At 40.4% G+C, this 18,379-nt stretch overlaps 1 protein-coding gene across 1 annotated transcript in view; it reads right to left on the bottom strand.

Annotated features, from left to right (window-relative positions):
- Positions 1-3,958: 3,958 nt before the first annotated feature.
- LOC122556378 (probable cation-transporting ATPase 13A4) overlaps positions 3,959-18,379 on the bottom strand; it is a 107,626-nt gene continuing 93,205 nt past the window's right edge. Inside the window, exons 28-31 of the mRNA XM_043703012.1 lie at positions 12,589-12,794; positions 10,301-10,389; positions 9,325-9,405; positions 3,959-6,046 (exon numbers count right to left, since the gene is read on the bottom strand). Of these exons, the coding sequence (XP_043558947.1) occupies positions 5,792-6,046; positions 9,325-9,405; positions 10,301-10,389; positions 12,589-12,794 (631 nt within the window). The 3' untranslated portion in view covers positions 3,959-5,791. The remainder of the gene's footprint in view (positions 6,047-9,324; positions 9,406-10,300; positions 10,390-12,588; positions 12,795-18,379) is intronic.

Below are 18,379 nucleotides of genomic sequence, written 5' to 3' on the forward strand. Positions count from 1 at the left end.
TCCTTCCCAAGATCCACAAGCCTGACCACTACGGCCAACCCATTGTCTCAGCCTGCTCCTGCCCGACCGAACTCATCTCCACCTACCTGAATACTGTCCTATCCCCCCTAATCCAGGAACACCCCACATACATTCGAGACACCACCCACGCCCTCCACCTCCTCTAACACTTCCGTTTCCTCAGCCCCCAACGCCTCATCTTCACCATGCACATCCAATCCCTCTACACCTCCATCCACAATGACCAGGGCCTCCAAGCACTCCGTTTCTTTCTCTCCCGACGTCCCCAGCAGTACTCTTCCACTGACACTCTCATTCGTTTGGCTGAACTGGTCCTCACCCTTAACAATTTCTCCTTCGAATCCTCCCACTTCCTCCAGACCAAAGGGGTAGCCATAGGCACCCATATAGGCCCCAGCTATGCCTGTCTCTTTGTTGGCTACATAGAACAGTCCATCTTCCGTAGTTACTCCGGCACCACTCCCCACCTCTTCTTCTGCTACATTGATGACTGCATCAGTGCCACCTCGTGCTCCCGTGAGGAGGTTGAGCAATTTATCAACTTCACCAACACATTCCACCCTGACCTTAAATTCACCTGGACCATCTCTGATACCTCCCTCCCCTTCTTGGACCTCTCCATCTCCATCAATGATGACTCACTTAACACTGACATTTTTTTACAAACCCACCAACTCCCACAGCTACCTGGATTACATCTCTTCCCATCCTACCTCCTGCAAAAGTGCTATCTGATATTCTCAATTCTTCTGCCTCCACCGCATCTGCTCCCAGGAGGACCAGTTCTATCATAGAACACACCAGATGGCCTCCTTCTTTAAAGACCATAATTTCCCTTCCCACGTGGTTGAAGATGCCTTCCAACGCATCTCATCCACATCTCGCACCTCCGCCCTCAAACCACACCCCTCCAACCATAACCAGGACAGAACCCCCCTGGTGCTCACCTTCCACCCTACCAACCCTTCCACCCTATCATTCGCCGACATTTCCGCCACTTCCAAACGGACCCCACCACCAGGGACATATTTCCCTCCCCACCCCTTTCCGCTTTCCACAAAGACGATTCCCTCCGTGACTACCTGGTCAGGTCCATGCTCCCCAACAACCCACCCTCCCCTTCTGGCACCTTCCCCTGCCACCGCAGGAATTGCAAAACCTGAGCCCACACTTGCCCCCTCACCTCCATCCAAGGCCCCAAAGCAATCTTCCACATCCATCAAAGTTTTACCTGCACATCCACCAATGTCATTACTGTATCCGTTGCTCCCGATGCGGTCTCCTCTACACTGGGGAGACCGGACGCCTTCTTGAAAAAGCGCTTTAGGGAACATCTCCGGGACACCCACACCAATGAACCACACTGCTCTGTGGCCCAACATTTCAACTCCCCCTCCCACTCTGCTGAGGACATGCAAGTCCTGGGACTCCTCCACCACCACTTCCTCACCACCCGACGCCTGGAGGAATAACGCCTCATCTTCCGCCTCGGAACACTTCAACCCCAGGGCATCAATGTGGACTACACTCATTTCCACATTTCCCCTCCCCCCACCTTACCCCAGTTCCTATCTTCCAGCTCAGCATCATCCTCATGACCTGTCAAACGTACCAATCTTCCTTCACACCTATCTGCTCCACACTCCTCTCCAACCTATCACCTTCATCCCCTCCCACCTCCATCCACCTATTGTACTCTTGTTTACCTTCTCACCAGCCCCATCCCCCTCCCATTTATCTCTCTCCACCCAGAGGCTCCCTGCCTCATTTCTGATGAAGGGCTTTTACCCGAAATGTCGATTTTCCTGCTCCTCAGATGCTGCCTGACCTGCTGTGCTTTTCCAGCACCACTCTAATCTGGACCTGGGGACTTGTCCACCTTCATGCCTTTTAGAGTATCCAACACTTCCTCCCTCCTTTTGCCAACTTGACCTAGAATAATCAAACATATCCTTAACTTCAACATCCGTCATGCCCTCTCTTCGGTGAATACAAACACAAAATATTTATTAAGAATCTCACCCATTTTCTCTGACTCCACACATAACTTTCTTCCTTTGTCCTTGAGTGGGCCAACCATTTCTCTAGTTATCCTCTTGCTCCTTATATATGAAAAAAAGGCTCTGGGATTTTCCTTAACCCTATTTGCTAAAGATATTTCTTGACCCCTTTTACCCCTCTTATTTCCTTGTTTCAGATTAGTCCTACTTCCCTGATATTTTTCCAAAGCTTTGTCTATTTTCAGTCGCCTCAACCTAATGAATGCTTCCTTTTTCCTCTTAGCCGGTCTCACAATTTCACCTGCCATCCATGATTCCCTATCCCTCATTTTCACAGGGACATGTCTGTCCTGCACTCTAATCAACCTCTCTTTGAATGCCTCCCATATATCAAATATCGATTTACCCTCAAACAACTGTTCCCAATCCATGTTCCCCAGCTCCTGCTGAATTTTGCTATAGTTGGTCTTCCCTCAATTTCGCACTCTTCCTTTAGGACCACTCTTGTCTTTGTCCATGAGTATTCGAAAACTTACGGAATAGTGATCATTATTCCCAAAGTAATCCCCTACTGAAACTTCAACCAACTGGCTAGGCTCATTCCCAAACACCAGATCCAGTATGGCCCCTTCCCGAGTTGGACTATTTATACTGCTCTATAAAACCCTCTTAGATGCTCCTTACAAAGTCTGCTCCATCTAAACCACTGACACTAAGTAAAAGCCAGTCAACGTTGGGAAAATTAAAAACTCCCATCACTACCACCCTGTTGCTCCTACATCTTTCCATAATCTGTCTACATATTTGTACCTATATATCACGCTCGCTGTTGGGAGACTTGTTGTACAGTCCCAACATTGTTACCACACCCTTCCTTTCAGAGCTCTGCCCATATTGCCTCACTGCTCGAGTCATCCATAGTGCCCTCCTTCAGCACAGCTGTGACATCCTCTCTGACTAGTAGTGCAACTCCTCCACTCCTTTATCTCCCTCTCTATCCTGCCTGAAGCATCTATATCCTGGGATATTTAGTTGCCAATCTTGCCCTTCCCTCAACCAAGTCTCAGTAATAACAATAATATCATACTCCCAGGTACTAATCCAAGCCCTAAGTTCATCTGCCTTACCTACTACACTTCCTGCATTAAAGCAAATGCACCTCAGACCACCTGTCCCTTTGCATTCATCATCTGTTCCCTGCCTACTCTTCCCCTTAGTCACACTGACTGCATTATCTATTTCCTTACAGGCTTTAGTTACTACTTCCTTACTGTCCACTAGCCTCCACATTTGGTTCCCATCCCCCTACTACATTAGTTTAAACCCTCCCCAATAGCATTAACAAAAGCATCCCTAGGAAATTGGCTCCAGTCCTGCCCAGGTGTAGACCATCTGATTTGTAATAGTTCCACCTCCTCCAGAACTGGTCCCAATGTTCCAAAAATCTGAACCCCCACCATCCCTTCCCCCTCTACATATTTTGATTGGAAGCTGAATTGAGTTTGCCCAGATATATTTCACTGCGTCCTTTCAATAATTAAGATTAAATTAAGTTAACCAGGATAATTTGAAACCAACATATTTCAGAGGTTTAAAATAAAGATTAATCATTGCTTCACCCAAATTACCAACCCCACCAATCACTGCATCGTTCATCAAATGGAATCATTAGATTTAAAACAAAGTGTAATCAAATAGTTTTCATTATCAGATCAAATTCAACCTGTGAACTGCTAATAATTAATTTCCATCTCTCTCTGCTGATGTAGTTTACACCGCCATGTTATTATTCTGTGTGCCGAAAGACTTTACTTATCTATAGTTCCATCTTGTAAACCCCTCATCAATAATAAAATGTGAACATAGATGTAGTAGAGAAGAAAATTGAACAGGAACTTGAAAAAAATAGCGAATTATATAAAAACACAAAGGGATTTTATTCTTTAAAATGACTACTTTCATTTCAAGATAACTCTGATTTGTACACTTTGCCCAGAAAAACTACACTCATATATTCCAAAGGATTAATTATTAAAATAGTAAACAAAGGGGACTACAGGGGCCATGTCAAGGAACCATGTGGAAATCTGGGGCCACCAGTAAAAATCCCCACTGGGCAGACGACCTGCAAACAAACACCGGATCAAAATATTTCAGAATTTAAAGTTACTGGCAAAAGGGAGCAAGATAAACCCAGCAGATTTGTTACAACATAAATACTGACAGCTGTAGTCTCAGTTTACAAATTATCAACCATTCAACAATGCAGAAACTTAGAAACATGGGGAATAATAATTTAACATTTAAAAAAAAACTACTTGTAGTATGACCATCATACCAAGGCCAGCATTTTCTGGTCGTCCCTAACTCCCATTTGATAGTAATTGGGTAGCAATATTTGAACTGCTACAGTCCATATAATGTGGGTAAACTGAGTGACTACTTCAGGGGACAGTTTCAGAGCTGACCATATTACTATGGGTCTGGAGTGACCTATAGGCCAGATCAGGTAAAATGTCAGATTATCTTCCCTAAAGAAATATTCATGAAGTTAATGGGCTTTTACAATAATTCTCTTGCTTTCTGTCATTATTAATGGAGCAAGCATTTCATTCAATATTTAATTATTTGAGCGTGTATTAAAATTGCTCACCATAGAATGAAGATCCAGGACATTAAAGGAACAATTTGCTTGAAGGAGGAATATAACTGATGCAGAGATGTGGTTGTATATAGGACATGGAGGGTCCAAAATTCCAAGAATTCTTAATTCAGTTCTGTATTCATTATTATGAACAGGAATCTGGGAAAATCTCAATGCAAGTGGGATATGTTGCAAGAATGAATTTCCAATGAGATTCCAGATCAAACAATCAAATTCAAACATCTACATAACCTTTTTCAAGACATTCCAAAGTACAGATACCAAAATCCCTGTTTATGTTTTTATGTCAACTGAATGTAATTGATTATTTTGCTTTCTCATTGAAACATATCCAATCATTTTTGTATGAAAAGCTGCACAAGCAAGTACATAATGGTGAGATTTTCAAAACTTTCCGTGAAAGGCAAGCAGTTATAAATTGAGAGGAAGATTGGACTGCTGCTTTCTTTATTACAATCAGTAAAAACTCTGCTGAATGTTAGATGAGGGTGCTCCCACATGTATGGTTTGACATAACAAGTTACAGAAATGATTAAGCAATGAAAATGAATTATGTAGATTATTTGCTTATTGATTATTAATGGTGTAGGACAGTATTGCAGTAGGGAGTAAAACTTGACTTATTCAGCCCTCCCATCCAATCTGCAAAAGTTCCTTCAACTTCCAGACAGATTTAAACCTTGTTTCAGAAAAACAATAGAGAGCTGTAAGCACATAATAATTCTTTCAAGAAGCTCAGGCATACTGGTACTTTTAATTGCCTAGTTTGTAAATAAAGTTGAAGGTGCATTTTCACTCTAATAAGGACATAAGAGTAATAGCAGTAAACAAAGAGTACCGTATCATAGGGTAAATGAGCAATGTCCAAAGTTCTTAGGTGATTTTCCGATTGTATACATGTAAATTAGGTTAATTGCTTTGAAAATCATTTACATTAATCCCATATTGATTATTGTACTTCATTATTAAAAATGTTTACCAAAAACCATTAGCCAGTTGGAAGTGTTTCCTGGTGGAATGGTATTACAGTTTTAAACTAAAAGTTTCTGCAGTGGTGTCAATAACCATTTTAAATGTTATCTTTTTTACAGCTTCCCTCCTCAATTTACTTTGAAGTAGTATTTGCAAACCCATTTGAGGCTGTTTTAGAGTCTTTGTCATGTTCATAGTTCATGTTAGAATAAGCTTCCAGAGCCGCTTCATCCATGGTACAAGATGTTGTATAATCTGTATCATCTTCAGGAGGCCAGTTTGGTTCTTTCGTTATTATTCTTTGCATCTTCTTGTAACGCTGTGTAGATTTTACTTTGCAACACTTTGTTAGGAACACCTTGAGGCATCTATTTTCTATTAGAATTTCCTATTAAAATAACATCAACTTTATTTTATTAATTACTTTTTCTTTATTTAACCTACAGGTTTAAATTCTTTTGAATTAAGTGACACATCCTTCTGATAAAATGTACAGCAATTGTAATCTAAATAAAATATCACTATCTCCTAAGTAAAAAGTGAATATGTGATCATCATATTTGTGGATGACACAAAAAATAATGGGAGGGATGTGGTGAAGATGGCATAAAGAATCTGCAGAGCGATATTGACAGGTCAAGTAAATGGACAAAAGCTTGGCACCACCCTCTTGATCTGTCCATCACCTTTCCCATCTATCCGCTCCACCCTCCTCTTTGACCTATCACTTCTGCCCCTATCTTCATCTACCCATCGTATTCTCAGCTACCTTTCCCTCAATCCCCCCCCCACTTATCTCTCAAAGCCCCGGCCCACAAGCCTCATTCCTGATGAAGGGGTTTTGCCCGAAACATCGATTCTCCTGCTCCTTGGATGCTGCCTGACCTGCTGTGATTTTCTAGCACCACACTCTCAATAAAATTAGGGAGATCTTGCTAAAACTAAACAAAGTACTATTTAGATCACACCCACAATACTGTGAACAGTTTTGGTCCTCTTATCCAAGGAAAGATATATTGGCTTTGGAGGCAGTCCAGAGAAGGTTCACTTGATTGACCTAGAGCACGGAGGAATTTTCTTGTGACAAGAGGTTGAGTAGGTTGGGCTTGTACTCATTGAAATTTAGAAGAATGAGAGGCGACTTTATTAAAATATAGGAGTCTGAGGGGATTTGAAATCGTAAATACTGAGAAATTGTTTCCTCTTGTGGGAGAGTCTAGGACCAGAGGGTATAATTTCGAGAGTAAGGGGTCACCTTTCTCAAACAGAGATGAGGAGGAATTCTTTTCATGGAAGGCAGGGAATCTGTGGAAGTTTTTATCACAGAGGGCTCCAACATCATGTTATTAACGATAGTCAAGGCTGAGATAGATCGAGTAATAAGGAGAAGGCAGGAAAGTGGAGTTGATGAATATCGGATCAGCCATGAACCTACTGAATGGAGGTGAACAGTCAAAGGCCGCATGGCCTATTTTTGCTTCTATGTTTTACAGTCTTGTTTAATCTCAAGTGCCAATGCACACAGGAGCCTGTGGCCTTGAGATTCAGCAGTTAGTGACAATGTAACAATTTGAACCAGGTCCAACTTTAAAGTCATCCATTCTGTCCTTAGGACCTCTTTCAAATTTATATATTCACAATTACAATGGAAACATATATAACACCTGCCATGCTGTAACTACAGTGTGTGGCTATTGGTGACACTCTAGCATCTCCACTGGGGCAGGGACCAATTACAGGTTGACAAGTTTTATACATGCAGTTTACAAAACAAAAGTCACTTTTGGAATTTATAATGGAAAAATTCGTGGAGTCAGCATAGGACTGTTTCAAGTTCTGCAATTTAAATGCAATGTTATAAGAATTTTCTTATTCTGTGAACAGTTAACATAAATAATTTAGCATACGCATAAGTAGCTCTGCACATAAATTCTTGATTCACGTGCAACCCTCTTATCAGTTTGCAAATTTTAATTACAGGAAATGGTTTCTTAGAACATTATAAAGGTTTTAACATGTGATTTTCCATTAAGCTAAAGTTGTGCTGCAGCTGGTGCAAACAATCTGCTTTGAGACAGCCTCCTGTGCACTCAGTTGTTAGAGAAATGATGCATTGCTACCACTTTCACTGATGCACATCTGAAACAACCAGCTGCTGTAAAAGTAGGGGGCCCTCTTGTGGCTCAGTGGTAGTGTCCCTATCCCTGAACCAACACACCTGCTCCAGGAGGTTTTTAATAACGTCTCTGAACTAGTTGATTAGGAAAATATCTAGTCTTAGAGTAGACTGCACTTAGCAGACTCTGCAATAAATTGGGTATTAATTGAAAACATGGGTGAATGGTGGGAGGAAAAATAACCGTTGAGGTGTGCATGAAAGCACCTCTGGATAGTGTGGGGAAAAAAATAGTCTTGGAGTAAGTGGGTTCTGATTTCAGTGGAGCTTGGTAGTGAAAGGAAGAAGTAGATTTGAAAGAACACATTTCACAAAAGCCTAAGCAGAATGCAATTTGTTTTGCTGGTAAAGACAAAGCATAGGGAGTGATTTAAAAAACAGTCTTTCACATCCTAATCACATTTACACTATTAGACTCCAGGAATAGGTGCCATAAGGATATGGAAATCACCAAATAAATCCATATTTATTGGATTATTTGTAATAAAGCCATTATGGAAATTAGGAAAAATCTCTTTGCCCAAAGTGTATGAAGCACATGGAGACCACCACCACAACCAATGTTCACTCTTAGCTGGACAAGCATGCAGCTACTCCAATGTTCCATGCATGATGATTGGAATACTGATCATTGCATTGACTTCGGAAATCTCTGCTGTGCATTGGAACTTGAAGGCCTGCATGAAAACTACAGGGAATGCATACCAACACAAGCAGTAATTGTAGCATTGTTGGATTTAAAGTGTTTATCTGTTTCAGAGACTTGCATTTCAGACACTAGCATTTGGAGGATTCTCCAAGTACAGTGTTAAGAAAATCGCTCAAACAGCAATGTCCTCTCCCAAGCCAACATACCCAGCATCAAGGTGCTGGTGACTCCAAGTAAGCTTTGCTGGTCAGGACATGGTATATACATGTCTGATATCAAAGGTCAAAAGAAACTGCTCAACTTGAAACATGTTCATGACAGGACAATTCCTGGAGGAAAGCGGAATGCTTTAGGAATGTCCTCAAACATTCCTGAAGAGTTCAATCATTCATATAGACCAGGAGTATCTTGATCCGTAACCAAGCAAAATGGACAAGATCATTCTGGCAGGCACCAAATGCATCATGAGACTTGCCGGAAACACAAAGAGGCAAGGTTAAGGTAACTCATGTACTCAACACTTCCAGCACCACCTGCAGATTGTATCTTAAATTTATGAGCTTCTTCAGGAACCATTGAATTACAGTGGGAGCAAGTCATCCTGAATCCCAAGGGATTGCTTATTGTGTAAAGCACAGGGAGTGAAAAGGAAGAGAATGATATGTTGATAAGATTCGAATAAGTGGGTGATAGGTGATTCAAGGCATGAGTGCTGACACAAATCTGTTGGACAGAATGGTCTATGCTATAAACTTCCAATAACATTATGGATGTTTCATAAATATCATGAATACATATGTCTAGCATAAGTAAACAAAAGCAATAGAGTTTCCCTATTTACCTCAATGGCCATTATGACAGTAAAATGAACAAGAACCATAACTAGAAGGTAAACTCTCCAGCTTCTCGGGGTGCAAACAAGCTGAGAAAAGAAAAGAGATATAACATTACAATGATAAAACAAAACATTCATTGGCTCTTTATTCCATTAATTTATCATAAAAGTATTGGTGGAGTCAGCTTTATTTTCTGCATCAAATCATCTGAGTTTGAGCATATTTGTGGAAATTGTTTGTCAAATGCTATGATTTTTATTACATTTGTTGTATTGTCTAGAAGTCAGGTTGTTAAAGTTTTAACTGATCAAAGTTTCCAAGTTCTTAAGGGGAACAGATAGTATGGATGGAAATAAATTATTTCAGCTATATGGGGACCCTCAGACCAGGGAACAAAGCATAAAACTTAGCACAAAATGTTTCAAGGATGAAACTTAGAAAGACTTTTCAACATATTTTCAGCACATAAAGGGTGATCAAAGTTTTGGATATACAATTGATACTGGATCAATTGTTTATTTAGATCTAAGTTTACTTTTTGTTAAGAAAAGTTTTAAACTGTTATGTGGCAAAAACAAATATAATGATTTCAGTTGCATGTCAGCCATCAATTGTTGAATGATGGGAAAGACTTGAGAGACTAAGTGGCCTACTCATGTTTTATGTGGGGTCCAACAATCCACATTCTCAGTGCATCATGAACAAAGTACTTCAAAGACAAACTATATTGTGACAGGACTAGAAAATAATGTAGTTATTTTCCCATGTTGCAAATAATTACTTTTATATTTTAAAATCAATTCTGAACAAATTTCTCTATATTATAGAAGAATATAATGCATGAAAATACTAGGAAGTACTTTACACACAGTGATGAAATACAGTGTTCCTGGAGGTGCAAAACAAATGGCTAATCTGCAACCATCTATTTTCCATTCCTGCTGAGGTAAAATTTCACATCTGTTGATTTTACATACTTACATCTAGAGCATTGTATAAAGTTTCATGTTTGCCAAAAAGGAAATACAGACATGTTCCAAACTGAGCCAAAAGGACAATCATAAAAATATCTGCAATCAATGAGAAAAGTATTGTCAAGGAATGAAGACGCTAACAAATTAATAAGCTTCTCTTGTTTAGAAATAGATTAACCAGGATTCTGATTCTAACATTATCTGATCTTACCAGCTCCAGCTGGTAAGTGAGCTACCTCCCTTTTAGGATCAATTCAATACTCTCAGTGGAGGATAGCCTTTGTCAAGATCCATCATAGAAAATCATGAGCACACTGAAAACCAAAGGCTGTGCAACCATGGGCCATCCTCTGAGAACAGCATTCTTCAGGGGACTGCATTACATGTCCTTTCAATTCTTCATTGAAGTTGGGAAATGACCACATGCATGTCCAATACTTTTTTTTAATGAATCCTTATGAAATAAATGATTCAAATAAGGACTATGTCGGCAACTGAGTAGCGTTTTTAGGATTCTATCAACAACATAAACCACCTGATCAAAATACTGCAGATGCTGGTGATCTGAAATTTTAAAAAAAACTGTAAGTGCAAGAGAAAACACAGCAAATCTGGCAGCATCGGTGAAGATAGGAACGGTTCCCATTTCTAGTTCAATATAAGCTGAACTGAAGAATTTTGAAATCTCGTGGGTTCTTTTTTTTAAATCAAACCATTTAATCAGTGTTTCGTGCCTTTATAAACCACCAGATCTGTGTTCTTTGAGTTTGTGAAATATTAGATTAAACTGAACCACAGTAAATCTCTCAATCACATAAACAAAACAGAGTGAGTGAACTAGCGCTGATTTTGACTTACAAATTATCAAACGATTTCAAAAACTTGTACTTGATATATTTTGTTTTTCTTTATTTAACCACATTTTCACAAAGTATTACCTTTTCTCAGTATAGAATTCCATAGAATTCCTACAGTGTGGAAACAGGCCATTTGGACCAACAAGTCCACACTGACTCTCCAAAGAACATTCCACTCAGACTCACCTTCCTACCTATCCCCGTAACCCTGCATAGCTAATCCACCTAACCTGCATATCCCTAGACACTATGGGCAATTTAGCACAGCCAATTCACCTAACCTGCACATCTTTGGACTGTGGGAGAGAACTGGAGCACCCAGTGGAACCCCTCGCATACATGGGGATAATGTGCAAACTTCACACAGACAGTCCCCTGAGACTGGAATTGAACCTGCGTTCCTTGCACAGTGTAGTAACAGTACTAACTATAAAGTCACCACGTCACTTCATAGGCACTGGTTTCAGAAAGGCACCTATTCCAGCTAAATTTGCTGACAGTTCAAAGTTAGGTAAGAACATGTGCTGGAACTTCAGAAAAAGGGAAATGACCTTTTATATTTTGACAGCCTTGTTTTCTTTTACAATAGATGGTGAGCAAACTTACAGATACAGCTAGTTAGAGATCTCAAATAGGGATAATGTCAACAGCTTGTTCAAAGGTTGTTTTTGGAAGAAACACTGCAAGCAAAACCACTGATTAACACTTGGTTTACTAACATAAGAAATAGAGCTAGAAGCTGAGAGTGCTAAGTATGGCTAATTCATTGTGGTTGGCAAAGGAAAGGTTTTGTTGAACAAGTGGAGAGCAAGCAAAATGCTTGCTTCATCTCCCTGGAGGACAAGTATGCCAGGACAAGAGTACAACAAAATGAGAGGGGATTGCTGACCATTGCCCCTAAAAGCTGTATCAACATTATCATGGATATTAGTTCCAGTTATCCTTCTATTTAAATAAGTCAGATTAGAAAATCTGTTCTTGCATGCCAGAAAATTGCATAACCAAGAGAACGCTGAAGCCAATGCTAATCCTGTCACTATATACACTTTTAGGTTGCTGAATAGTATTGAGTGACAGAAATATTCAACCATTTTATTCTCCCTAGCCAAACAGTATAGCAGCCAATCACAGTGTCTCATTATTTTCCCAGATGTGATTGGCTCACCAAGCAGAGTTGATATCAAACCTGAGAATGTGCAATCTTGTGTTGCCCAGTTGAAACAATATAACCTTTAGTGGTCTTTAGTGTTTAGATGAGTATCAAAATAAAATAAATTAGCACATAAACTACAGTGATCTGGATTTCTATTGAAGATCCACATGCTAATATTAATTTCTGAGGAAAAATAATTTATTAACTTCATGCATCTATAATTAGCTGAGTATCATAGTAAAGTATAATTTAATTGATGCCAACTGAAATAACAAATTTCCTTACAGTTAGTATAGATTGGTTTGCGATAGGGCTTTCCTTTACTGAATACAATCGCTGTTGATATACAGTTGAAAAGAGATAAAAGGTACACAGTGGTATTCTCATAACTTTTGTAGCTGTCTTCATTTCTCAGAGCGCTGGCAATAGTGTCTGTTGTCTTGTTAGATGTGGTTTTGCCGTCACTGGTTAGATTTGTGGGGTTACAAGCTCTACAACAAGAAATTTTCAAACAATTTAAACAATTATAAATTCATTGTATTATTGACTGACATTTTATGAAAAATATCCTTTATATAAAGTTCCCCTCTCCCTTTTTAATGCTCCTACAACCATTAATGTAGATAGAGAAAGCAAAATGGCCTGACTTAATTCATTTTGACATACAAAAGAATTTTTTGTATGATGCTTTACAATAGATTACCAATAGTGCAGTAAGATATGGTTAGTGTCTAAGAACAATTGGTTTTATTATTGAAAAATGCATTTAACTCAAATCCTGGGAAAATAAAATTGTAGGCTGTTATTTCTTAATTACTAATGTTTTGCACCGAATACAGTTAAAATTAGCCACAATTAGTTTAATCTCCATGTTGGGGAATTTAACAGAAAGCATCCTTACAGATGGTGTAAACAAATAATTAGCAGATCTATAATATAAATGATATTCACAAAGCTTGAGAAAGCAAAGAAACATTTCACCATCCTAATGCAATGTTTTGAAGAGCTGATGGGAGTGGAAATTATATGAGTGGATATCAGCTCTTGCATTTCCTCAAGGATTTAATAGAGTGTCACCTGATGCATTGTGCAAAACTAATAGTGCAGAAAATGAAATAAATAAGTTATTTTTAGAAAAGGATGGTGGAAATGGAGATTTTGATGAGTTATAATGCAATTAATTAATGAAATGTTCAAATAGTCTCAGTTTTTTCATAATGTTCTAATAGGAAAGAGTTTGGAGGCAGCACAATAACCACATTTCCTGATGACACCAAAATATGTGGCAGTCACTCAAAACAGAAAATAGATTGAAAGTTGAGATGAATAGTTCGGGGGAGTGGATACACTTTGTGGAGCAAATCTGCTTCGATGTAGAAATGTGAGAAATTATATATCTAGATACTTAAAATAAAGGCATAGAGTGCACCATGAATTGCATGAATTGTTGTTAATTACAGATGAATGCAAGGGAGAATGTTTTGGAAGTGACCACTATCCATTCCTTCAAACACCAATCTCAGTGTGAAGAAGCCATTATCGCCAATAGGGCTATATTGTCTGACCAAGACACAACAAATCTCAAGGACCATGATTACAAGGTGTGATGTAATGTGTATATATGTTTATATATTTAAAAAATTATATTAGATTTTGAACTAGTGGCTTGTGGGAACCCTTCTCTCACTTCCAACACACCCCATCTACCTAGACATCCACTACTGGCCTGTTAACCACCATCAATCTCTTAATCTCAAACTGCCACTGTGACATCGACTGCCTCAACCTGTCCACCTCCCTCACCCACTCCAACCACCTGACCTTGCAATGTGAAAGCTTCCACTCCCTCCACTGTAATCCCAACCTCACTACCAAACCCGCAGACAAGAGAGGCACAGTGGTAGTTTGGTGCACTGACCTCTACAATGCTGAAGCCAGGCACCAACTCACAGACACCCCCTCCTATTGCCCCTTCGACCACGATCTCACCTCCCATCACCAAACCATCACTTCCCAGACCATCCTCAACCTCATCACGTCTGGGGATCTCCCATGCACAGCCTCCAATTTCATTGTCCATGAACCTCACACAAATTCACAAACCTGACATCCCCGGTTGACCCATTGTCTCAGCCTTGAGTGCTCTTGTCCCACTCAACATATCACTGCATACCTTGATACAGTCCTGTCCCCCTTAGTCCAGGAAATCTCCACTTAATTTTGGGATACCACCAACACCCTTCACCTTCTCCAAGACTTTCATTTCCCCAGCCCCAATGCCTCGTCTTCAACATGGACATCCAGTCACTGTACACATCCATCCACCATGACAAAGGCCTCCAAGCTCTCCATTTCTTCCCCTCACGTCGTCCCAAGCAGTGCCCTTTCACTGACACCCTCATCCGCCTGGTTGAACTGGTCCTCACCCTTAACAACGTCTCCTTCCAATCCTCACACTTTCTCTAAACCAAAGAAGTAGCCATGGACACCCCATAGTCCCCAGCTATGTCTGCTTCTTTGTTGGGTACGTGGAACAGTACATCTTCCACAGTGACACTAGCACCACATCCTACTTGTTCATCTGCTACTTCGATGACTGTATTGGTGCCACCTCATGCTCCTATGAAGAAGTTGAACATTTCATTAACTTCACTAACACCTTTCACCTTGACCTCAAATTCACCTGGACAGTCTCAGACACTTCCCTCTTCTTCCTGGACCTCTCCATCTCCATCTCCATCTCCAACGACCGACTAACCATAGATATCTACTACAAGTCCACCAACTCCCACAGCTACCTATACTACACATCCTTCCACACTACCTCCTGTAAAAATGCCATCCCTTATTCTCAATTCCTCTGCCTCTGCCACATCTGTTCCCAGGATGACCAATTCCACCTGAGAAAATCCCATATGGCCTCCTTCTTCCAAGATCACAATTTCCCTTTCTGCATGGTTGACGATGCCCTCCAGTATATCTCCTCCACTTCCCACACCTACTCCCTTGAACCCCTCCTTCCCAACACAGCAAGGACAGAACCACTGGTCCTCACCTTCCACCCTACCAACCTCTGTATACATCGCATCACCCTCTGCCATTTCCGCCACTTACAAACAGACCCCACCACCAGAGATCTATTTCCCTCCCCACTCTATCAGCACTCCGGAGAGACCATTCCCTCTGCAACTCCCTCGTCAGGTCCACGTCCCCCACCAGTCCACACCACACTCCCGGCACCTTTCCCTACCACCGCAGGATGTACAAACCCTGTGCCCACACCTCTCCTCTCACCTCCGTCCAAGGCCTTAAAAGATCCTTTCACATCCAACAGAAATTTATCTGTACCTTCACCAATGTTATCCACAGTATCTGTTGCACTTGATGTGGTCTCCTCTCATTGGAGAGACAGAATGCCAACTTGCAGATAATTTCAGAGAATATCTCTGGGACACAAGCACCAACCAACGCCACCACCCCGTGGCTGAACACTTCAACTCTCCCTCCCACTCCATCAAGGACATGCAGGTCCTGGGCCTCCTCCATTGCCAAACCCTTACCACCTGACACTTGGAGGAAGAACGCCTCATATTCCACATTGGGATCCTGCAACCACACAGGATCAATATGGATTTCACCAGTTTCCTCATTTCCCCTCCCCGCACATTATCCCAGTCCCAAGCCTCCAACTCGGCACCCCCCTCCTGACCTGTCAATCACCTTTCCCATCTATCTGCTCCACCCTCCTCTCCAACCTATCACCTTCTCCCCCAACTTCATCCACGTATCACATTATTAGGTACCTTCCCCCCAGCCCCACCGCCACTCCCATTTATCTCTCAGCTCCCCAGCCCACAAGTCTCATTCCTGATGAAGGGCTTATGCCCAAAACATCAATTCTCCTGCTCCTCGGATGCTGCCTGACCTGCTGTGCTGTCTACTCTGATCTCCAGCATCTACAGTCCTCATTTTCTCCTTATATAAGAATTTGGTATGACCTTATTTATTTCCTATCCTTCAAATTTAGAAAGGACAATATAATACTGGAGAAGATGAAATAAGGTCAGCATGATGATTCTTGGCCTGAGAGTTCTGAGCTATAGCCAGACTTGATATCTTGATTATTACTGCTTAATAGGGTAAGAGTCAATTGTTCTGTAAAATAATGTGTGAACCTGGAAGCTTATAGAAATTTCTTAACACGTAGAGATGGAAAAGATTTTTTAAAACAAAAAAATCATGATTTGTTTACAATTCACAGTTCTCTTGCCCTTTTTAGGAGGGGAATCGGAATGGCTGACTGATGGCCATGAAATCAGCTGATAGTCTTTCCTACCCTGTATACATTAGCAATCACAAAGATGAACCATGCTCACACATTCCTCTAAATGGAATACTAGTGGACAAGCATTCAAAAATTATTTCAGACCAGAATAAAAAGAATTTTTGCAGAAGGTGTGCAAAAATAAGTTGAGAAATATAGAATATATGAATTTGATTAGCAGCACGATACGGGCTCAAATGAACCTACAGTTAGTTTTACACACTGCTTGATTGTTTTTAATGGAACAACCAAAACCTAAGTGAAGTTTAGAATGTATCGCTTATTCTTTACTTTAGTTTAGTTTCTAATTATCGTTATCCAGATTTATTCAAGTACAGAATTTAACACACTGATTATGAACAGAAAGGGAAGATGAAAAATTCCAGTCTGAATCAAAACTTTAGATTAAAATAGTTGAAGATATCAATAAGAATCATGAACTAATAAAATCAGTTTCCTTCATTAATAATTGATTAAAGAATGCATTTTTTCTTTTTTTGCTGATAATTTCTTTTTTGAAATGTTATCCTGTCACCTGATTAAGCAGGTGATCGAGTGATTATTCAATGTTTTATAATAGTTCTGGAGCAATATTTTAAACATAACTTTGTGCCAAAATAGAGTCATAGAGACAGACAGCATGAAAACAAACCCTTTGGTTCAACTTGTCCATGCTGACCAGATATCCCAACCTAATCTAGTCCTATTTGCAGCACTTGATCCATATCCCTTTAAATCCTTCCTATTCATATACCCATCCAGGTGTCTTTTAAATGTTGCAATTGTACCAGCTTCCGCCACTTTCTCTGGCAGCTCATTCCATACCAGCACTACCCTCGGCGTGAAAAAGGTGCCCCTTAGGTCTCTTTTTTATATCTTTCCCGTCTCACTCTAAAGCTATGCTCTCTAGTTCTGGAATCCCCCAACCCCAGGGAAAAGACTTTGTCTACTTGTCCTATCCATGTCCTTTATGATTTCATAAACTTCAATAAGATCACCCCTCAGCCTCCAACACTCCAGGGAAAACAGGCCCAGCCTATTCAACCTCTCCCAATAGCTCAAATCCTCCAACCCTGATATCTTTCCCGTCTCACTCTAAAGCTATGCTCTCTAGTTCTGGAATCCCCCAACCCCAGGGAAAAGACTTTGTCTACTTGTCCTATCCATGTCCTTTATGATTTCATAAACTTCAATAAGATCACCCCTCAGCCTCCAACACTCCAGGGAAAACACGCCCAGCCTATTCAACCTCTCCCAATAGCTCAAATCCTCCAACCCTGGCAACATCCTTGTGAATCTTTTCTGAATCCTATCAAGTTTGATAACATCCTTCTGATAGGAAGGAAACCAGAGTTGCATGCAATATTCCTGAAGTGGCCTAACCAATGTCCTGTACAGCCACAACATGATCTCCCAACTCCTGTACTCCAGAACCTGCACTCCAAGGTCTCTTTGTTCAGCAACACTCCCTATGACCTTACCATTAAGTGCATAAGTCCTGCTAAGATTTGCTTTCACAAAATGCAACACCAAAATGCAATAACTCTCACAATGGATTGCATCATAATTTATTTTCATTAAAAGTAAAAATAACACAAATATTCATGGCTCTTGAAGTAGTGAAAACATTGGAAAGGCTGTTAAGCTAATATAAAATTTAGAATGGTGAGAGTTTTTAACAAAACTAATATCTAGTGTGATTATTGATCATCCAAGTTGTTGCAGTTATTCATTTTTAAATCGAAGGTTAAA

The sequence above is a fragment of the Chiloscyllium plagiosum genome, chromosome 13 (genome assembly GCF_004010195.1).
Source record: "Chiloscyllium plagiosum isolate BGI_BamShark_2017 chromosome 13, ASM401019v2, whole genome shotgun sequence".
NCBI classification, from domain to species: Eukaryota; Metazoa; Chordata; class Chondrichthyes; order Orectolobiformes; family Hemiscylliidae; genus Chiloscyllium; species Chiloscyllium plagiosum.